We start from the raw sequence: 23,146 nt of genomic DNA, 5'->3' as shown, positions 1-23,146 counted from the left end.
TAAGACGACGACGACGACGACAGGAAAACAGAATACAAAAGCCTCCGGGGGGAGTCGGGGATGAGTGAATGCCTGCAGTCGGATAGTCAAGTTATACGTAATGAGGAAAGTTTGGAGGGACAGCGCATCAAAGGAAATATTTTGGAGGCAGGTTCCTATTAAAGTGGCACTCTGACTTCAGTGGCGTAAACATCAAAATTACTATGTGCGAAGTGGCCATGGGGGAGCAGGACGGGGAGATCTCGGACGTGGAGCAGTGCTCCTCTGTGGCGGAGAACGGGGTCATGTTGGTGGTCAATCACAGCCGGGCCCGTCCTCCCCTCAGCGTCGTGCTGGCCACCGTGCTCTACTGCGCTGAGTTCATCACGGCCGCCGTGCTCTGCAGCATGTACCATCACACCGAGGATGTGATCTGGATGAGCTTCACCATCGTCTTCATGCTGGTGCCCGCTGTGCTCATTCAGCTAGCCTTAACTTTCATCCACAGAGACCTGGGTCGGGACCGTCCTCTGGTCCTCTTCCTGCACCTGCTGCTGCTGGGCCCGGTTATCAGGTAATTGGGAAACGTGGCCAGTGTGTGCGCTTGAAATCAGGATACTTTACTGCTTGTCATTTTTGTTATTACACCTTTTTACCCACAATAATAAGGTTCGTCTGTGATAAATTACCATTTAGGGGCATTTAAAAGCAGAAGAAAACATCCCCAGTACCCATGAATCCAGTTTAATTTCCAGTCATTCCAGTTTTGATTTTACACTGTAGGGAAGTTCACTAGATGTCAGCCACTGCTGACTGCATGAAACGGTGACAAGTAGCACATAAACAGACAGTTAAATATATGTTTTAGCAATAATGTTACAGATTTTTACAGACTTGATGTTTCTTTATCTGCAGTGCAGTATATAAACACCGTACGACTTTTAAAACTGAAAAAACAAGAGCGGTTTTTCACTGATTGCTGACATGTTCGAGACAAAGCAGTTAACAGAGAAAACTTGCATGTTGAATCTCATTAGTTCTCCTTAAGTCCTAAGTGGGCATGCAACTTCCAGTTTCCATGAACAGTGCAGGACAGTTAATGGTCTACAAATTGACAAGTTCTGCAGAATGCATTAAAGCCTGGCAGCAACCTCTGAGAGCTGGAATGACTCTGCAGCAGGAGAAAACTATGGAGACAAGTTGCTTAGAGACGTAAGATGCATGATATAAATGAACAGTAACACCTGTTAGGGTTCAGTACCTTCATGAACTACAAACAAACTGCCACTTTAATTAAATCTAACAAGTCTAACAGTTGCAAACGTTGGAAAATTTCATTAGCTTTTGCTCGCGTACCCAGTAAACTGAAAACTGCATAGGACTATCAGTCGTTTTTGATAGCTCATAATCTCCTGTGGTTGTAAGGCAGATATTCTCATAATCTACCCTCTCAGATGAGTTTAAGCTGCCTTTTTTCATGTAATATCTTTTTTTTGACATTTCATCAAACACGACAGGATGTCATCTTTGACTCTGCAAAGCTGTAATGAACTCTAATTTGGCCACGCTTAAATATATCAACATCCACTGATGTTAGTCCCTTGCTGTTCACTCTTGCAGCACTATGGTTGAACCAGTGTTTTTGCACTGAATAAAGATTTGCAGGTTTGGTAACCGAATCACACTCCAGATGGAAAGCGCGTCCATTGTGACGAAGAGGCTAGATGAGTGAACATCACAACCTCCCACATCCTTCAGTGTGTTGACTAGTAATAGACTTCAGAACAAACAGCTTGTCCGATGATATCCATCGCCTTTTTTAAATTAAAGTCTCCCTGATGGCCAGCCGCTCGACGGTTGTGGTCACTCTGTCAAATGACTGCACAACACTTACTCATGCCTTTGTAGCACATGTTTCACACTGATGACTTGATGCCACTCGATAGTATGACCTCATCTTATGTTAATGGCATCCAAAGGTCTCTGTGCTGCAGACCAATCAGGCAAGAGAAAGAGGAAAGGGGTTTTGGATGTTGCTGCAAAGGTTTCTTGAAATAACGCATGCTTTATTCTATTCTTGTAGGTGATGAGCACATCTAGGAAAAAATAACACCAGTGCATACATTTCAGTCAAGCAACAATGAGTGTTTGCTAGCTTTGATAAAGCTAGTTCGTTTTTAGAGGGAGGAGTTCTGTTTAAATATGCTCAGCTTGCACTTCCATGTCCGTTGATCTGAGCTGAGATATCTGTTTGGCACATGTTGACTGATGTAAGAAAACACAGGTGGAGGCGTACCATGTATGAAAGGAAACATGCATGAACTTCAAACCTATGCTTCCGTCCCTGTTTCTCTCCCTGAACTTTGATTTGTCTCTGGAGTGCTCAGACGTAATGACGTGCATTTACAGTGAAACTATAGGGCGTGTACCCTTTTGTCTTCTGTTGCAGATTAGGTGCCCTGGAAAGAACAGTTTGCAGAAGGAGGCACGGCTAAAAGTTGCCTTAATTTATGGCTCAGCTTTCAGCAAAGCCTAAAAAAATCCCAGTTTAAATATATTTTAGCATAATTTACATATTTAAAAACAGATTGTGATTAAATTATAAATAAATGACAGTCACAGGCAATGCTTTGTAATGCCAATCAAAAGTCAGGAAATCTCAAGTGCTGAGACAACACTATTGATCTAAGCTTATATTATGTAGTGTAGTGTTCAAATATGGTAAAAGAATTCAAGACTCACGTTGTTCCTGTTTTACCAGTTTTAGTAAGTGAAAATTGCATCGCAAATCATAACAATGTAGCAGCGACATATAAAGAGTATCTACTTGCATGCTGGATTGCAAAATAGAGCAGTGGTTCTTACTGTAAATGAAGTAAGGCCACAGTATCTGGCATCCAGCCACTAGTATCTAATTATTAACATATATAAGAGATAAAGCCACACGAAAGTGTAATACAGAATGATATTGGGAGATGTTAGCAGCAGGAAGCACAACTTAACATTGGTAAAAATTTAACTACATTTACTCAAGTACTGTACTTTACACTGTCTTTAAGACAAACAGTCAACACACTATGTGTCTTCAAATGTGGTGTTTTTGAGTCTTGGTGATGAACTCAAGCTTTAGTAACCTGACAAAACAATCTTAATTAATGACTTATTGATTCTCTTGAGTGAGCTGGACGATAGAGAAGCATCCATTATGGAGGCTGCTATCAGAAGACTGGCACACTGTGTCCAGAACGGAGTAGCTGTGGTCAGCACTAGTACAGAGTCAGGCTGTTGGTTTGCTTGATGCTCAGTTGGCACTAAGAGTCCCAAAGTCTGCCAAAACATTATCCCCCACACCATTGCATCACCAGCAGCAGCAGCAGCCTGAACTATAACACAAGGTCGGATGGATTGATGCTTTCATGTTGTTAACACCAAATTCTGACCTTGCCATCTGAAAAGGCGCTGCAGACATGATCAGACTGGTCGGACCAGACAGACTTTTTCTAATCTTCTCTTGTCTGATTTTTGTTAAGCCTGTGTGAACGCTAGCCTCAACTTTCGGTTCTTAGCTGGCAGAAGCGGCACCCAGTGTGGTCTTCTGCTGCTGTAGCCTATCTGATTCAAGGTTCAGAGATGTTCTTCTGCATTCCTTTTGTTGAATTTGAGTTACTGCTGCCTTCCTGTTAGCTTAAAGCAGTCTCGCCATTGTCCCCTGTTGTCTGGAATCAGCAAAGGTTTTTTTGGCGAGAGAACTGATGCTTACTGCATATTTTCTCTTCTTCAGACCATCCTCTGTAAACCCTAGAGATGTTTGTTTGGGGAAAATTCCAGTAGATCAGCAGTTTCCGAGATACTCAGACCAGCCTGCCTGGCACCAACAACCATGCCACATTCAAAGTCACTTAAATCACCTTTCTTTCACATTCTGATGCTTGGTTTGAACTTCAGCAGGTCATCCTGGTCATATCTACATTCCTAAATGCACTGAGCTGCTGCCTTGTGTGTTTTTGCATTTACATTTTTAAAGCAGTTGAACAGGTGTACCTAGCAAAGTGGCCAGGAAGTGTTTGTTGTTGCTTCCACGTCACAGCTAAACAACTTCAAACACCCCTGTAGCTGGATTATGAAAGGAACCAATCAGAAGAAGACATTGTTTTAACTAACAATCCGGTTTAAAGTATTACATCTAAAGGATATTAGAACTGTGAGTTATGCACAAAAGTTATAGTAGACTGTAAGCATAAAACATAAAAGGGGGAAAAAACCATGATTGGTACCTTCTAATTAATAGGCATAGATAGTTTCACATGTGGCGCTTTAATAAATGGGTCCTGATCATGTTAACAGTTTCAGATTGTGTTTTAAAGGAGCTTAGAGTGACTGATTAAAAGGAGAAAATATCAAGGATGGTCCTGCTGCCGACCTTAACAAAAAACAGCTGGGTCTGTCAGCTGTTTAAGTTGCTCTCTATCCAGCACACGTCTCACCTCCACCTAAAAAAGCTTTGCTCATGCCAGTGATTCAAAATGGCCTTTGAAGCAGTTTTCTGCTGACTGCATGTCTAATGCTTTTCAGTTATCATCCATTGTGTATCTGATGCCTGCCGGTAGTGCAGCAGTTAGGCCGGAAAACAGACACCATGATTGTTTCTGCAGTACAGCTCATCCTGTTCTGCATCATTATGGACCGCGCTGCTGAGGAATAAATCACCTCTGGTGCTTCTTGGCTCAGATGGGAGGCTTCCTGTGTGACTTAGGGATGGCGTAATTGCTGATCTCGTGGCCACACCGTCAGACATACCATATCTGCTGTCAAGAGAGGAATCTCAACCCTTGATGTTCACAGATAACTGTATAGATGGTCCATTTTTTCAGAGCCTTGTATTACTGGTGCATGCATCTGAAAATACTCTGACAGTCAACGTAAAACAAAGACGTTATCTAATGAGAAACTTGTCTTGACTTGTCTCTTTAAGTGTATGAAACCAAACCAGGGATACACAACACATAATTGCTTTTTTGTCAACCAGGACTAGTTGAAACATGCTGAGCGTCTTATGTGTCTCAACCTTAACAGTCTGAGGAGGCTTTGCCACTGAAGCTGATGGCATAATCCCAAGTGACCAAAACAGGAGGATGTTGCTAAAGACTTACTGAAAGAACTTCCTGAATGCTCTTCTTCCCTATATAGTCAGGAATGTCAGCATTTCTTGAGTTGCTCGACCTTGTGTTTTTTAAAGGCAGTTCCTCTTCTTTCGTGTGGTATGTGGCCCGCAGTGCTGCTGTATTTGTACACTGAGGGGACAGATTGCATGTTTAGACTGCAAATACAGAGCAGCAACCAATGTTTCCTTCTATAAATCTATAAGATGCTTCTGTTGAAGTCGGGGTATTGATCCTCTTTGCAGGTTCATTTGTATGTCATGCTGTTTTTTTTTTTTTCCTTTCTCTAAGTGAAATTCAGCCTGCCTCTTAGTCGTTTTACAGACTCCTAAGTGGAGACTGGCTCAGGTTCAGTGCCATCATTTTGCATCCCGAGTCTACTGTACTGCCAGAGTTCCAGGAAATGATATCAGATTGTGTCTTCTCCGTAACGCTGTGGCAAACCCTGTACATGAAAGTCAAGTGGCTTTCCTGTGACTGCCAGCATAAAGAATAAAGTGTGCGTGTGCTTGTGTGAGGCTGAGTGACTATGCGATCTTTTTTCCTACTTGCCATCTAAGTGTGGGTCAAACACAGTTCAGGCATTGAACAGTGGATCACATAAACACTACAGCTTTCCTAGAAAAAAGCAGCTGAAGCAACAGTGTCGGAAAAGGCATTCCAATAGAGTGATGTGAGATTTAGTGCTCCGGTGGGAATACTCAGAGGGCTGTGTTTTGAATACAGATGTGCAGCGCTGTCCGTTCCTGGTTATTTCAAATGAATATTATTACAGTGTTGGCATACTTGCACTTTGGCTATATCACCTAAGTCCACATTCAGTTTATTTTTCCTTTTCATGACGTTTGTTGAGCATTCAGAGGCTTTATTTGAAGCAAGCAGTTATACATTTTCCACAGAAACCCTTTTCAGTGCAAAACCTGTTTTCCCCTCTTTATGAATACTGCTTTTTTCCCCCCTCTGTGACCAAACACTGAGAGCATTTACCTTGCAAACCTTAAGGGAACCACACCCTGAGACTTTCTGGTAATCCATCCAGGCCTTGTGGAGCAGGGTAGTCCTCCTGCTGAGTGCCCCCTGCTGGACTCTCAGTGCTGTGTGCATTTATAGCTGTGATTTGCAAACAAAGGCTTGCTCATTCTTCTGTGACATGCATAAGAGCAGTGTTGTGTCAGTGCCGTAATGTCCCAACCTTTAAAAACAAATTCCCGACACATGATTCCTAATGCTTTCCCTTCTTTCCTCTCACACGTCTGATTTGGATCCTCTGCTGCCCTTCAGCGCTCACACTCTCATGTGCTGATTCCACAACACAGACATCACAACATACCAGCGTGGCGTCCTCTAATTTAAACCCAACATCGCACTGCCCTCTGTTGGTGTGAAAACATTACTTCGCTCACTCTCACACACGCCTCTCTCTCTTCCTCAGGTGTTTTGAGGCTCTGGTGATCTATTTTAAGGCAGGTAAAAAGGAAGAGCCTTATGTCACCATCTCCAGAAAGATCAAGCTGAAGAAGGGAACGGGGACAGAGATGGAGTGGGAAATTGGCCAAACGGAGCGCATCCTGGCCACGCACAGGAATGCCTTCAAACGCACCGCGGTCATCCAGGCTTTTCTGGGCTCCACGCCGCAGCTGACGCTCCAGCTGTACGCCACCATCCAGGAGAAATACATCCTCCCTACAAGAAGTAAGAATCACGGGGAGGTTTCAGATGATTATTCCAGTATGAGGGTATCTTTAAAAGAAAATCTTAATAATATTAAAATGATGAAAATCATTCAGGTTGGCAGCTCTTTATAACTATGAGTCATCACTTTGATTTGATAGTGTATCAAAGAAACTGCCAGTGTTAGTTTATGTAAATGCAGTCCACAAATACTGGGAGATTTACAGCAGAGCTATAAAATGTTATTTAAATGTCACATTGTTAACAGTTTTATCACCTTTAGTAATTACAATATCTGTAGATAAGTTGTCGAGTATGGCAAGGTGTTCCCAAGCCAGCCAAGACTTTGTAATTCAGTGTGTGTTGTAACTGAGCTCCTTGAGGAAGACGCCTGTGCAGACACCCTGCGGAGGAGGATGCCAGCAGAGTTTGAAAAAAAGTTGTTGTACGACTTCATAAAGAGAGAGAAACATGCAGGAAGTTTGTTTAGCAGCTAAAAATAAATGGATAAATGAATCAAACCGCATAGAACCAGTCATGGCATGAGTAATCTGATACACGTTGGCTGTGTTTCTGGAAATACTTGGATGAATCTTGAGAGTGGTGCAGTCTGTCTCTGAGATTTCAAAAAAGCAAAAGCTCTGTGTAAATCTGAGTTTCTGTGACAGCTCAGACGTGGTGAAAGAAACCACAAAGAGTCGACCTTTTATGCACAAAATGCCCGTTGCTTGCATTTTGACACAAACTATTATGGGAAAACTTCGCAAAACTAATCTGAACTGATGTCTGCAGAATATTGAGAGTGCGTTCTTTTGTCAGATGAGGTTAAGATGGATTTGTTAGGCTCAGATTTTAGCTTATCGTGTTGGCTGTCAACCCACAGAGGTGGGTGTTGGACGGTAAGGAGCCGTTAAAGTGCAAAAGATGTTACGTTAATGATATTCATGGATGGCGCTGTAAATGTCTGTGAATGTGTAAAAATGCTGGCTCACAGGATTGCTGCCATTTTTAAAACAAATCTGGCAGAAGGAGAAGGAAGGAGAAGGATCAGGCATGACAGTGATCCAAAGCACCTTGAAAAAATTGTCAAGTCAAACTTTGACCCGGACGCGTTGTCTGGCTTAAGTTTAGAAAACATTTTCAGTTTTTCAAACTAAAATGACAGAAAAACACAAACTGGAAACAACATTGCCTGATAAATAATAGAAATCGGTGTTAAGGAACTACACTTCCACGCCAAGCAGGACGGGGTTTGCATTAAAAAGTAAAAGGTAGAGATGAGAAGTGTGGAGGGGGCGGAAAAAACCAAGATTTAAACCGCAATAGTTCAAACGTGTACTGACTTTTGTTGCTTTGGGGCATGTATTCTTAACAATGTATATTTAAACTTTTTTTACTTTCTAATTTTACACAATTGGAAATATGCAAATATAAAACGGATGCTCTAACTTTAAGCTTGGTGACATCTGTGCTTACAAGCAGATGTGGTGTAATAGTTTTTAAAGGACTCCTGGGACCCAAAGCAAACGGGTGTTCTGGGTTTTTTTTTTTATTTACAGCTTCAGGCATGTTTTCAGGCATAAATATTGTTTTTTCTTTTCTGTGAATAATTGAGATCTAGATTTTTTTCTGCATTCTGATTGATTCCGATTCAAGTTTTATCAGGACTGAGAGCTGATCAATTTGTAGGCGTCTGCCTTTCCACTTGCTTTTTAAGAAACGACCATGGATTCTTAAGCAGATGAAGATGTGGGGAGGTTACTAGTCATTAATTCAGAATGTTAATTGATCATCTCTGAGCCCTTTAGACATCACTATCATGTGGGAAAGTGTTCAGATTGTCACCACGTTGCTCCTGAGGGGCCACACGAGAAATTGGGACTGTTGTGGACGTCCTTAACTTGTGCAGCCGTCCACAGTAGTCCCAGTTTCTCATCTGCCTCTGCCAAAACATCTGGACATGATTATATTATTTTGCCCTTTACCAAAGAATAGTGACTAAAAAAAAAAGCAAATTTAATTTTGTTTTATTAAACATTATTTTTAGGTATGTGTGGCAAAGTATAGATGTCCTGTGGCTAAAATGAACAAACTAAAAATAACTAAAATTCAACCTGTGTTTTGCAATTAAAACATTTTTTTCATGATGTTCTGGAAGTAGGAGGTATATTGTGTGCAAGAGCAGTAAATAAGCCACAGACAGACAACACAGAAGGTCTACGGAGCATGTAAGAAAGCACATTCTCACTGTTTAGCTTGTTAACACGTCAGTCTTTGCACTGCTTTTAGGACAACTTGAAATTTTGACCTGATGATGGCACTAGAGGAAAGACTTTTTTTCCCTCTGTCCATCTAAAAGTAGTTGAGATTGTTCAGAGTGGAAGAGAATGATACCCAGGCCAACAGCCCAACTTCTCCTCCCCTCCTGCCATGCTGCTGGTGCAGTTAAAGAACAGTTTGTTTGTTTTTAACTCAAATGCTAATATCATTTTGTTGAATTGGCAGAATTGCAAGCTACATCGTGACCTTCAGAATATATAAGTGCTTCTTAGTTGTTTCTTGGACTTGACACATTTCTGGAAAACCTGATAATCCATCTGGATATTTCTGGAAAAGTTGCCTTTTTCACTCTTAGTGTCCCATAAATATTCTGAGGGAGTTCAAGTCAAGTGACTTAACAGTGATTTCAAGTAGTCCTTCAAGGTTTTGTGCTCATTATCCTGCTTCAGTGGGAATCCTTTCCCCAAAAAATGCATTCAAGAGAACGAAGCAGGTCTCTGATGAATGGATGTCTGCTTGAAAGACTGGTGTTGATCTCCCTAAATCCAGTGAAGGCTTTACCCCATCATGTTTCACCACCATTCTCCGGTTCTTTTTCTGCTACTTCAACAAATCTCACATTTTATCAGCAGCATGAACTTTTCTCCATCATTCACAATGAAATGCTGCTTTGTCTCAGCTGACCATTAGATTTGGTTTCCCATCTTGATGCTGCTCGTCTCAGAGAGCAGTATCAGAGAGCATTTCTCCAATGAACTTTTACTGATTGAAGTTTTTCTTTGTTGAGAAAATCACTGTTTTTCTGATGAAGGCGCTCTTGTGCTTTTTTTTTTTCAGTGATGGTGTGAACACTTTCGATTTGGAGCCAACAAATTCAGCTCCTACAAAGACTAGATTAATGCTGAGCCCCTCTTTCCTTGCAATAACCGATCGATCTCTGACACCTTCACTTAGTTCTAACACCTGATGCTTCCCTCTTTGCAATGCTCTAGTTATTGCACTGCAGACTCTGCAGTATATTTCTTATTTTCGTGTCAATGAACTTCCTGAGAATTTCCAGGTTGACATGAAATTTTGATGCGGTGTCAGACCCTGCTGTACGTCTGTTAAATTCTGATCCTTTTAAGTGAATAAATCATGTTCTCTGTGCCCAAACTGTTAATAAACCTACTTTTTAACAGTTTATAGTTTCTTGTGATTTTTGAGAAGTCTAACAGGTCACTTGTGTCTGTGTTTCCAGTGGTGCTGATGGTCATCACCCTGATCTCCATCACCTACGGGGCCCTCGTGTGCAGCGTTCTGGCCATCCAGATCAGATTCGATGACTACAAATTACAGCTGCGCCCCTGTGCTTACCTGTGCATGATTGTCTGGAGAGGCTTGGAGATTGCTACCCGGGTCACGGCGCTGGTCCTCTTCAGCACGGCACTCACTCATTGGACGATCCTTGTCGGCATGGTTAACCTTCTTTTCTTCTTCTTCCTCCCCTGGGTTGAGTTCTGGGCCAGGAAAGGCTCTCTAACTGAGAATGTGGAGAACAACTTTTCTAAGCTGGACACTGTGGTGGTGCTGTGCATGTTCACGTTGCTGTACGCCTGCATAAACATCTTCTGCTGGTCGGCGGTGCAGCTTGACCTCACCCATCAAGAGCTCATCGAGAAAAGGCAGCAATGGGGCCGCCTGGCCATGTACTACTGTGGGCGCTTTATTGAGAACTTCCTCCTCATCACGCTCTGGTACTTCTTCAAGTCAGACTTTTATGAGTATGTGTGCGCCCCGCTGTTGGTGGTCCAGCTGCTGGTCTGCTACAGCCTGGCTGTGCTCTTCATGCTGCTCTTCTACCAGTTTTTCCACCCTTTCAGACGCCTCTTCAAGTACAACGTCCATGACTGCCTGCACTGCGTCTGCTGCCATAAAAAAAGGCGTGGAGAGCAGGGGAGGCGAGGGAAGCCGGCACACTCGTACTCTACGTCAGCCACCATGGTGGTTGGGGCGGAGGAGCCGGTGGAGCTGCTGGACACTCAGGGTTCACAACCTCCTGACCTCACCAGCCAGCTTGGAGAGCGGGAGATGGCTATTGTTGACGATATGATGGAGGCGGCCTAAGTAATCTAATATAAAGGTGCATCGCTGAACAAAGTCTGGAGTAGTTAATTTGTGTGTTTTTTCAGAGAAAGTGAGGTGGCATGTCAGAGAACAAACTTTTGCCTTTTTCTCTTCAGTTCAAACTGCTCGTTCTGTAAGGTATTTAGGGTGACTCCTGGTGTCCCATACACTGAGGGCCCCACAAAGGTCGGTACACGAAATAATGTAGCGTGCCGAGATATGCAGCGACACACAAAGGCCGCCGTTGAGAGGGCCGCCTGAGCCAGGTGTGAGGGGAAACGTGCCAAGTGGAGTGTCCCAAACATCGACCAGGAGACCACACTGTTTACTTAATCTCAGGGTTTTCATAGCATGAAGGCCCTTTTGCACAGGTTTGCATCTGAAGTAGGAGACTTATTAACAGGGGAAAAAAGTAAAAAACACACTAACAGGAGGATGACAAGTAAAGGTCAGAAGATGAATTTATCTTCCTCATACCAACTGCTGTGATGAATGCCTCGTCTTGTTCATTGTCCACTGTGGCTGGCTTTTGTTTAAAAAGAAAGGGGGGGGGGCTTTGTGTTGTGAAACAGAAAATTACAAATGTCTAAAAGCCTGTGAGAATATTTTTGTGTCTTGTGTAACACACAGGAAACTGAGACCTAGCCTTATTTTTGATGTTGCATTAAGGAGACTGACACTGATGAGCTTCTATTTTATTGAAGTGCTTTAAAAGTCATTCTTATTTTTTAATGTTTTGTCCTGTTAAAACAGTGCCTTCACTGCTACTACTGTGTTACTTGAACAATAAATAAAATTATATCTGAATATTCAGGCTTGCTTTTTTTTATTTTTCTTTTATTACATTTACATATACAGCAGTACACCTTTTCTTGCCATAGAACAACTTGCATAGCCGATCAGCGAAGTGAGATATATCGTATTGTGCAACATAATACTTCCTCATTCCTGCCATCCATGACAGTTGATCCAGTTTCCGGGAGGTAGGAATGCGATCAGCAAGACTCAGGAAAACTTCCTGAACAGCGCAATTTCAGCCTCTGCTGCTTTTGTTTCCTTGTCTCATCACCATCACACACCTGTAAATGAAGGAGGAGTCCAGACAAGCAGGGATGAAATAAAAGTGCCAGCAGCTTAAAGGATGCAGTGAAGCTGCTCGAGTCGAGATAAAGAGCTGAACATGGCGAACTGCATTGTCAACTACGGCTTTTCAGCCTTCATACTGGTAAGTTTTTCATATTCACACATTTGCGATTTCAGTTTTCAACGGAGGGGTTTTGTAAACGCAGATGTGGGACATTTACGCACAGCTTTTGCGCGCAAAGTCACGTATTTCAAATACATTTTTTCAATGCTTGCAACCATTGTGTGATGGAAACATTGTTCTGGTTATGTTTGCAGTTTGTGTGGATGGCCATCAACATCTTCCTTTTTGTGTATTTTTATTTCTTCTACGACTTGGGGCCGCAGTTCTTCTACACGCGTCATCTTTTAGGGGTGAGTAAAGATCTTTGTTATGATGCTCGGTTCATTACTTGCTTCTCTTCTTTAAGTGAATTTAAGTTCAGACGAACGGGGATGTAAATAGCTGAGAACAGCAATGGTGTTGAGCTTTTAACTTAAATGCTCTGTGTCGAAACTATGTTAAACTGCATCAACCCTGACAAGTACGAATTGCAATAATATAGAAGAAAAGCGACTTTAAGTCACACATAGACTATTTGTATATATGTTTTCCCCTTTATGTATAGTGCGTCGTTTGGAGAGTGTTGTCTGTCCCATTCTTGTAAAGATGATGGTTTTTGAACGTGTCTTCAACCGTTCATCTCCAAGAGATTAAGCTAAACTGTCAGAGAAACATATAATATAGCAATAAAAGTACGTTTGTTTGTAACTTCGATCTCAACTGATTTTTAAATACAGTGTAAAAACCGCATATGACTCAGAAGCATGTACCTTGATCTGCCCATAAGTTGTGAGATGTGGAGGCAAAATATTCTTCTTTTTGCATAAATGTCTTTATTACACACCGAATGTATTTTAATTCATGTAAACTGCAACTTGATGTGTTCGAGCCCCATGCAATCACACAGAAGTACTTCTTAGAATGTTGCCATATTAAAAATTCAACATCGTTGGACCCCAAATGGTTATTTAAATAAGCAATGTGTAAAATATAAGAGGGGAATTTCTCTAACTGACAGCAGACTTTTTTTTTTAGAAACAGTGAGAGGCCAGGTCCAGCAATAAGGCAAATGTGGTGGAGGGTAACGCCTTTAAATGGAAATGGGAACTTAAGTATATAAGAAAATGCAATGACTATTACCCTCTGTGATTTTCGTGAAATGATGCTCATATGAAGATGCTTTTTATTTTAGTCTGCTTTGCCTTGGGCCAGAGCTCCTGCAGCTGTCCTCAACTTTAACTGCATGCTCATCCTCCTCCCAGTGTGCAGGAACCTGCTGTCTCTGCTCCGAGGCTCTTTTGTGGTAAGTTCCTCATGTTTTCATTAAGGATGGACCGATCCGATATTACGTATCGGTATTGGTCCGATACTGACCTAAATTACTGGATCGGCTATGTAAAAATGTAATCTGCATTAACAGGGAAGGGGGGGTACAAAGAAATACTTTTTTTTTTTTTTGTTACTCTCGTGTCTAGCTTTTAATAAATAATTATCTGAATCTAACAACCAAAGTTTTCATCTGATGTAAAATGTATAGAAGTCCATTATTGTATATAGTAACGATTAAGTCTAATAGTTCGTAGGCTATAGTACTTTTTTCTTTGGGAAGGTACCATCTGTGCTGGCTGCAAAAATAAACCCCCAAAACTGGTCAGGTGGCCACCCACAACCTCAGACACCATTAACCAGCATAACAATGTGGTGCACTCGTAAGGCGTCCTGGAATCAAACCCCTGACATCTCATGTCTGTTTTGTGATGAGTTTGCATGTTCTCTGCATGCTTGTGCAGGTTTCTCATGCTGTCAAACTATGTAAGGTTCAATTTGCTTTGTGCTTAGAGCGTAAGTTACTTTTTACTGCTCGCTGAGATTATTACAGAGAAAGGATAACTCATCAGGTTGAGTAGCTTTCTGTTTTGTAAGAATGTCACTCCCATGTTTTGCCATTCACTCCCTTTCTTTCTTTGTCTTTTCAGCGTTGCAGCAGAACAATGAGGAAACAATTGGACAAGAATTTGACTTTCCACAAGCTGGTGGCATACATGATCGCTCTGATGACAGGTATGTAATGGTGAATTTAATTTATATAGTAAACTCAATGTAAGGTGAAATTGTGCGTCTGTTCCTCCTTATGTATCTTATGTCTCTTTTAAGTAGATATTGGAATAAAATCTGGCAATATTCTTCCGTTTAAAGATGACATTTCAATGTTGTTTCTGTCTGTTTTTGTTTTGTTTTTCAGGTGCTATAGTTGTATAGTTGTGCTATAGTCATAGCGACATGAATTATGCTCCAACAATAAAAGACAAAGAGACAAACTTCTCATTTTCTTTTCAAAAACGTGTTTTTGAAAAGAAAAAGACACCCGTGCATGGGTGTGGTTAACTATTCGCCACACTCTGCAAATGTGCCTACATGAGTGATAAGCACATGTTTACTCAAGTCTCACAGTAACACGTGTCTCAGTCTATTGTGAAGTTACAGTAAAACTGACAGAAAGATTAATTTTTCTCCCTTCCACACACACAACACACACAACAAGTCAACAAGTGATATGTAAAGATCTGGAATTAATTTTGGAAAGACAAGTTACAGGGAAATGACTAAGAACATATGATAACAAAAACCTTTTCTCAAACGAGCGACTGCAAATATTTGAAACTCAGAAAGCTTGAACTGTTTCCTTTGATCAACTTGTTAAAAACACTTTTCACACTTTTTTTTTTTTGCAAACAAATACAAAACTACATAAAGCAGCCGTGACGTGTCTCCTCTGTGTCTTGTCACAGCTGTTCATACGATCGCTCACTTGTTCAACCTGGAGCGGTACAACAACAGTAGACAAGGTCTTGACGACGAGCTCAGCACCGCTCTGTCCGATCTGGCTGACACAGAAAACACCACCTACCTGAATCCAGTCCGTATAACCAACCTTGTAAGTCATCTACGGATTGCTCCGAAACTGACATGAAATGAAACGCATCTCTCAACAAATACAGAGCTTTGCATAAAACAAATAACAGGACTCATACTTATCATTTATCAAACTGCAAAATGTGGGGGTGCCGCTTTCGCTCACAGGTGGAGCAGATGACCGCATGTCTCATGACTTAATGTAGGTAACCAAGGTTCATTTTTGACCTGAGACCCTTTTACTGTGTCTAATGAAGACAAAATAATAATACAATTTAAATAAAACAACTTATAAATGTGCCGCTTGCAAACTTAAAGGGGAGTTCTGCTCTGCTAATGGATCAGCTGGACATGTGAACACTGCGACCAAGACCTGAAAGCTCACGCGTCTGCTTGTGTCTCAGGATCCTCAGCAGATTCCCACCTACTTTGCCTTCACCACCATCGCCGGCCTCACTGGTGTCGTCATCACTCTCGCGCTCATCCTCATCATCACCTCCTCCATGGAGGTCATCAGACGCAGCTACTTTGAAGTGTTCTGGTACACGCACCACCTCTTCATCATCTTCTTCGCTGGTCTCGTCTTCCACGGAGCCGGGTACGAGACAGGCTTCAGCCTTTGTTGACTTTGGCTTGCGCGTTGTTATTTTTGCAAGCAGGTTTCATTTGTGCAATTTGCACCTGCAGGCGCATTGTGAGGAGCCAGCAGAGGACAAATCCACCACACAACACAACTTTCTGTAAAGATCACCCTGATGACTGGGGACAGATTCCTGAGTGTCCCATCCCTCAGTTTGCAGGAGGGTTTCCACAGGTTTGTCCTTTTGTACAGAGAGTAGTAAATTAAAACCTTCATCAGTGAAACCTCGTTAACCTCTTCTTGGTTTTTTTCAGACCTGGATGTATGTGATTGGCCCGATGGTTATTTATCTCTGTGAGCGCCTGGTTCGTTTCATTCGTTACATGCAGAGAGTACAATACAAGAAGGTATGCTAGACTCACATTTCACCTGCTGCTTCTTCCACTTTTTTTGCATGGGATCCTAATCCATGTGCTTTGTCTTCAGATTGTCATGCGACCCTCTAAAGTGCTGGAGCTGCAGCTGATAAAGAATGGTTTCAAAATGGATGTGGGTCAGTATGTCTTCGTCAACTGCCCAGCCATCTCACAGCTGGAGTGGCACCCGTTCACCATGACGTCTGCGCCCGAGGAGGATTTCTTCAGCGTCCACATCCGCTCGGCAGGCGACTGGACCGACAAACTCATTGAAATCATGAAGAAGGTACCAGAGGGAGGAGAGGGACCCAAGTGAGTCAAACAATCTGACCTCATCCAATCTGTTACTGTAGATGTTTCATGAGGAGGTAACTATTGCTACCTGTAATTTTTTATTTATTTTTTTAAGCTTGTCATTTTTCTGGGTAAAATCAAAACTATTGTTTTTGTCTAAAACTGTAACAACACGCAAATACGTGACTCTGAAGAAAGAGTCCAAATGTCAAAGCATCTCTGAGCAAGATGACAAACTCAGATTGCATCAGGTGATCCCAGCTTCAACTTGTATACAGTGTAAGCGTGCAGAACTGTGTACAAAGTATCCGGACTGATGCCATTATTAAACATTTTTAGGAGAAATCAAATTTCATGTTTCCAGATACTTTAATGGAGGCTGTTAAGCCAACTAACCTACATATACGGAACGTTTATTCACTGTAATGAGATCCATGGTAACTAAGTTTTCTCACAAGATCAGCATTGCAGCTTTTTTCAAGGGTTTTTATTGTACCAGATTCCAGTTTGTTACAGTGTTGTCTTTTAGAGCCAAGGAGCAAACGGTATTTTTGAAATCTTTGCAGTGAGATTACAGTTTCACTCTTTGTATGAATGAGTATTGTGCATGCATAAAAAGAAACAGCCACTGCAATTTAGCTGAGGTTAAAAAGGGTGTGGATTGGTATGTGGCATTTATCCAGATTACCTACTTATACAAATTTAAAAACCGATTTCCCAGCAGTCGTCTCCAAAGTTCAGGAATGCAGTTTGAAACTTAGGTGAGACGGACAGAGTCGCCCACAAAAATGCACAATAAGTGCACGACATAGCAATATCAGCTTTACAATTAAATTTGGTCTGAAATAAAGGGCTTTAATTAAATGGGACTGCTAAGTCTGACATGACTCGTGTGTTGCAAGGCTCACTTATGGCTATGATTGTCATGTTAGTTAGCTAATATAACAAAGACAGATGCTAATAAATGCATATTTGAAATGAATTTGTGATTGCTCATGTGAATTTTGTCATAAATGACACTCATATTTCAGACAAATTCCCTAGTTACACCAAAGAGTTGGTTTAACGAGTACTACTAGTACTTTAATTGTTTTTGATTATTGCTAAAAAGAATTTGTCATTCTGTTACGTAACTGAAAAAATTGTGTTGCCATTTAGAATAGTACATCCTCCAAACAAACAAACAAAAACTGAAGATTATAGCGTAGCAATAAGCAACAATACATGTATATTTAAACTATAACAAGCCTAAGTGGGAGCCTTGGAGTGCGCCACAGGAAACCGCAAAAAATCAAAACCTTTACAAACTGATACTGACGTCCGAAGTCACATCCAGCAACTCGTTTCTTGACGACCTACAACTAGCTCTTTGAAGACGTCTCAAAACCTGTAGTTTATTTTTCTTGTTAAAAAAAATTCTTTTTGCCCTCAGGTTGGGCGTGGATGGACCTTTTGGCACAGCCAGCGAGGATGTGTTCGACTACGAGGTCAGCATGCTGATCGGTGCTGGCATCGGCGTCACTCCATTTGCCTCCATCCTCAAGTCCATCTGGTACAAGTTCAAAGACTCTGATCCTAAACTGCGCACCAGGAAGGTAACTTAACCCAACTGCTCCCCATCAGCCTGTTTATTATGAAATAGATGAAACCAATTCATATAAAGATTATTTCTTTATCCGTAAGGTTGGGACAACAATAACCTTAGTGTTAGTTACTAAATGCTTTTGACCTTATGTTTGTGTGAGATCAAACCAGCTCACTTCTTCTATTCAAACCTAACACAGGGCCTTCAATTGTCCTGTAAATAAAGATGCTTGTGTTTGAAACAGCACACCCATGCCAGAGGATGAGTCATTGTTTAACATGCATTTGCTTCCTGGTTTCAGATTTATTTCTACTGGCTCTGTCGGGAAACGCACGCCTTTGAGTGGTTTGCCGACCTTCTACAGGTGCTGGAGAAAGAGATGGAGGAGAGAGGCATGGGGGATTTCCTCACCTATAAACTCTACTTGACTGGATGGGATCAGAGTCACGTACGTGTGTGAATCAGTCATCAACCTACTCCACCCTCAGACCAAAGTCCACAACAGCAGTTTGATGTCATTTCATCTCAAGCTCAGTGGGGTTTTTTTTTTTCTCTCCCTCCTCCCTCCACAGGCTACTCACGTTATGGTTCACTTTGATAAGGACACTGATGTAGTCACTGGGCTCAAACAGAAGACTCACTATGGCCGGCCCATCTGGGACAAGGAGTTTGAACAAGTCCGCAAAGAGAACCCCACGTAAGCTTAAAGAAAATTCTCTGGATTCAAACAAGTGCTTAAAAAGACTCAGAAGAACAAGAACTTTTCAAAAGTTACCTTAAAGCTTTGAAAATTTAAATATTTCAGAGCGAAAATGCCATTAGTTCTGTATATTTCTTCAGTTAACTAAAATAGCTCAACTCTGTTGCATTTATATGGCCTGAACTACCTACTTTTTCATTTCACTGATAATAAAGATAATGATTTTATAAATTCTCGCACAGTGAAATCTGCTTATTTCAATATGTTGGGTCTAATAATATTAATGTAAAGATGATATTGTCTCAAATGTCATCTTAATAATGAAATAATATTTAATATATTGTGCATTACACTTGAGGGAAAGACTAAAAAAGTTTAATTTTGTCATTATGGATTATTAAGTCTGAATTAATAGACTTTGACCTTTTAAACTGCTTAAATATAAAGTCTACAACCTCAACTACACAAAAACTGCAGGAGGCTGAATCCACTGTGTGTGTTATTGATTGTAACAGCATGTAGAATCTGAAAACGAGCACGTTTTCATAGCTGTAAAATAAATGAATGGAATAAAAGTTTGAATGATAAAGCAGCTTTGTTTTTCTGTGTGTTTTAGGTCCATTGTGGGAACTTTCTTGTGCGGCCCTGAAGCTCTGGGGAAAGTCCTGGAGAAGAAATGTGCCAAATACTCAGACGTGGATCCTCGCAAGACCAGATTTTACTTCAACAAGGAGAACTTCTGAGCAAAAAATAAATAAATAAATAAGCAAACGAGAGAAAAACAGGAAGCACGTTCACATATTTCAAAGGATAACAATCAGTTGGAACTTTGTCTCGCTTCAGAAGAGAAATGTCAAAACATCGAGGAAAACCAGTGTGACAGGACGAGTGTTTACAGACCTTCCTCCATCTACTCTGAAGGGAGTACAGAGGCATGGTGGGTCATTTTAATCAGTGGTGCTCAGGGATTTGCCCCATTTTTTCCATTGTGAAGTAAGGAATCACTGAGGCTACATATATATATTATATATGTATATATTTGTGTCATATTAGGCTGCATTATTGTAGTACTTGTCTAAAGTTACAGGGACGATTTATGCTGTTATTAAGATGAGGACCTTGGTTCTTAGATCTACTGAATATGAAGGTGTTGACAGAACGTGAAAAACTTTTACTTTACAAAATACTCACAAATGGAGTATATTTACTATTCATTATGATCTTATAATCGTTTATCTTCCACTCAAGACAACTGATTACACGGCTGATGCACGGTTTCTACTGTATATAACCCATTCTTTGAATGCATGCATGTAACAGGACACAAAAAAAATTGTTTTTCTTGGCAAGAGTTTACCAGGAAACAGGTTTACTGGAAAAATATGAGGCGCAATTACGACCTCCTGTATTCGAGCGTTTCCTTATCAGAAAAACGTGAAAGATAAAACCATGCCAGTCATTAAAGTTAGTGGTCAATGATCCTCTAAAGATGTGGAAGAAAACAATTCACCTGCTGCTTTTCTTGTAAATAATTTCTCATGAATAAAAGAAAATAAAGGCAATTGGTGTGTTTTTGTTGTTTTATTCACAAAACAGCTACAACATAACAACAGTTGGCTTTTCTAGGGGAAAAACAGAAACGTGACATTCTTGCTCGAGCTTTTATTCAAGTCAACATTCACCATAGAAAGTGACTTTTTCTTGCCTCCACATGAATCAATGTTACACAAAACAAACATTATGATTTAAAACAAAAAGAACAGGTACAATATTCCAGACTAAGATGGGATATCTTCAGATCTGCTCACACTTTGCAGCCTGGTCCGAGTGGGGCAGACAGGAAATTCTGACATGATGAAATGGAGGGGGGAAAAAAAAAGGAGGATGTCACAACATTTCAAAAACCTTTGACTCTAGCGCTAAGGTTTTATTTGCGACTGGAAAGAAAGAAGCTCTGACTTTTCAGTACTTTAATCAGTCAGACCATCAAGGGGCCCCACTCGCCGTCTTCTGAATCTGCTCTTTGAGGATAAGGATGCTCTGCCGCTGCTCCGGCGGCAACATTGCGATCTGTTCTGGAGTCAACTGCAAGACCTGCATGATGAGGGCAGCCTGAAAGAGGAAAATAAAAATGTTGCTGAGGACGTTAAACGTGTTTTTCTGGCCAACACGATGAACAGAACAGTCTAGAACAACAGTCTAATGATAGTGTTCGATAACACAGAAATCATACAGCTTTGCCAAAAGCGTTTATACTTTGCCAGCTATTGTTCCACAATAACAATAGTTACTGTTCTCAGGTAAGGCAATCAATGATCAGGAATGCAGAAAGGAGGCTTTCAGCGAGCTGATAATGAAAACAGGTCATTTTACATGTTACCTGCATGTTAATATAACTCAGTTGGTATAAAATACTTCAGAAGTAATTATACCGAGATATTTTTAACCGACTCATCATCCTGACTGATAAAAATGCAGCCGTGACAAAGAGTGACACTCACCTTCTCTTGATCCTGTGTGGAAACCTGATTCTGACCTGGACTGAAGCCTCCTCCTGATGGAGGAACCCCAGAAATACCAGCACCCTGCAGATCAAATACAGTGTTACTGTAAGATCACAGTTCCTCACCCATCAATGATTATCCAGACAGCACAGATTTCTCTTGTATTTTGAAGATTTCCGTGCTTTTGTAAAAGCTGCCTATGAAACAATTTAGAGCATTCTGACTCCCTGAAGTATAGATGAAAACATGGAAAAAAATTTAAATAAGAATGAAGTAACGCAAATCGTACAACTGTAGTCATAACAATATCAAGACTCTTTATATATATATATGCGAGTGGTCTTCTTTCGGTAGTTCCCTTTAAGGATCGCAACAGCAGATCTTCAATATCCATCTCACCCTGTCTTTAGCATCCTCCTCTGTCACTACATCCATGAACCTCCTGAGGAATTCATCTTTTTCTAGCAATCCTGTCCACTCTCCCTCCATTTGACATCTCAGCCCTGTCTCTTTAAGTTTGTCTCCAAAACGCTCCACAAACCTGAGCTAACCCTCTGACTTCTAACCATGCCTATCCTGGCCAATTCCAGTTAAACCAAAACACACAGCTGACACAGACATGCAGAGATGCAAACGTACCGGTCTTGCAGGTGGCGGAGCATTCGGACCCATTGCATGAGGGACAGGGCCTTGCATTCCTGGTGCTATGGGAACCCTCTGACCCGTAACTGGAACACGAGCATCCATCGCCCTTGGATCACGGCCTGTGTAAGGACACATAATCAGATGAATTTACCCTCAAAGTACGAGACTTTCTCAAACTATGACGCCTCATAGGGGCAGGTACCTCTGGCTTCCATAGGGGGTCCCCGTGGCTCCATCATGGGGGCCGCCCTGGGGTCAACCATCATGTTCCGTGGTTCACCCATGGGTGGGCCTCTCATGTCCATTGGAGGCCTCATATCTGGAGGGGGTGCAACTCCCAACTGTGGCATGTGTACAGGCGGAACTTGGTGGGGGGGTGGAGGTCCCATGTAACCCCGGCTAAACAAAATAAGAGAAGTTAAACATTTTTAAAACCAAGTCATAGTTTTTAGACCATAAAGTGGTCTTTGATATAGTCTAGCATTAAAACTCAAACTATATTAAGCAAAGATTTTACTATATAGTAGTATTTCTGGTCAGTAGTAGAGTAGAGTAGGGCTTTATCATCAGAAAACCAGTCACAGGAAATTAGATGCATTTGTTAGTGAATCGTGAAAAGGAAACCAACAAAATATACATCTTTTAATTTATAGTTTTCCACCTGGGGAATTATTAAAGCAGACGGCAGCAGACACAGTGAGCATCTCTGTTGACAAGCTGACACATCCATCTTCCATGTCCTGCTGTTTTGTGCAGCCAGAGACCAGACTTGCGTTTCAGTTGTTGTTTACCTTTCTTTAACATTACATTTCCCCCAAATCAGCCAGGACAAAATAAAGACTTTAGTCTTGCAACATCAATGACTGGAACAGACACTCCTAAAAGTCACACCCAAATGTATCGTTAAGGTAAAATGGGATGTCTTACTTGGGGTCTATGACCTCTCCAGTGACAGACAGCAGAGTTCCTCCTCTGGGGTCATTGGGACCATCTCCCAGCAGGCCTCTTGGGGGGATACCGCCTGGTCCTTAGAGGAAGAATTCATAAATTTAACCACAACACACACACACACACACACACACACACACACACACACACACACACACACACACACACACACACACACAC

General features: G+C 41.4%; 3 protein-coding genes across 6 annotated transcripts in view; 2 read left to right on the top strand and 1 right to left on the bottom strand.

Annotated features, from left to right (window-relative positions):
- The first annotated feature begins 203 nt into the window (after positions 1-203).
- xkrx (XK related X-linked) lies at positions 204-11,600 on the top strand. The gene is made up of 3 exons (XM_005913185.3): positions 204-553; positions 6,571-6,830; positions 10,330-11,600. Exons 1-3 carry the CDS (start codon positions 204-206, stop codon positions 11,193-11,195), a joined length of 1,476 nt encoding a protein of 491 aa, XP_005913247.1. The 3' UTR covers positions 11,196-11,600.
- Positions 11,601-12,117: 517 nt separating this feature from the next.
- Positions 12,118-20,431, top strand: nox1 (NADPH oxidase 1). Its single transcript, XM_005913182.3, has 13 exons — positions 12,118-12,420; positions 12,597-12,692; positions 13,574-13,684; positions 14,358-14,442; positions 15,171-15,316; positions 15,699-15,892; positions 15,982-16,108; positions 16,189-16,281; positions 16,361-16,602; positions 18,017-18,179; positions 18,471-18,617; positions 18,742-18,866; positions 19,486-20,431. The coding sequence occupies exons 1-13, from the start codon at positions 12,376-12,378 to the stop codon at positions 19,610-19,612; spliced, it is 1,701 nt and encodes a 566-aa protein (XP_005913244.1). The 5' UTR covers positions 12,118-12,375; the 3' UTR covers positions 19,613-20,431.
- A 4-nt stretch (positions 20,432-20,435) lies between these two features.
- Positions 20,436-23,146, bottom strand: part of cstf2 (cleavage stimulation factor, 3' pre-RNA, subunit 2) — a 13,865-nt gene continuing 11,154 nt past the window's right edge. For 2 of the 4 annotated variants that reach the window (XM_014334078.2, XM_005913181.3), the window contains 5 exons: positions 22,946-23,045; positions 22,221-22,417; positions 22,013-22,137; positions 21,371-21,454; positions 20,740-20,981 (listed from right to left, as the gene is read on the bottom strand). In XM_014334078.2, coding sequence (XP_014189564.1) covers positions 20,856-20,981; positions 21,371-21,454; positions 22,013-22,137; positions 22,221-22,417; positions 22,946-23,045 — 632 coding nt within the window. In that variant the 3' untranslated portion in view covers positions 20,740-20,855. Of the gene's footprint in view, positions 20,716-20,739; positions 20,982-21,370; positions 21,455-22,012; positions 22,138-22,220; positions 22,418-22,945; positions 23,046-23,146 lie in introns of those variants that run through there. The other 2 variants (XM_005913179.3, XM_005913180.3) reach the window with 2 other exon arrangements.

The sequence above is a fragment of the Haplochromis burtoni genome, unplaced genomic scaffold (assembly GCF_018398535.1).
Source record: "Haplochromis burtoni strain Fernald_Lab_line unplaced genomic scaffold, NCSU_Asbu1 Contig_4, whole genome shotgun sequence".
NCBI lineage: Eukaryota > Metazoa > Chordata > Actinopteri > Cichliformes > Cichlidae > Haplochromis > Haplochromis burtoni.
The sequence above is the reverse complement of the archived record's forward strand: the minus strand, read 5'-3'. Positions and strand labels throughout refer to the sequence as shown.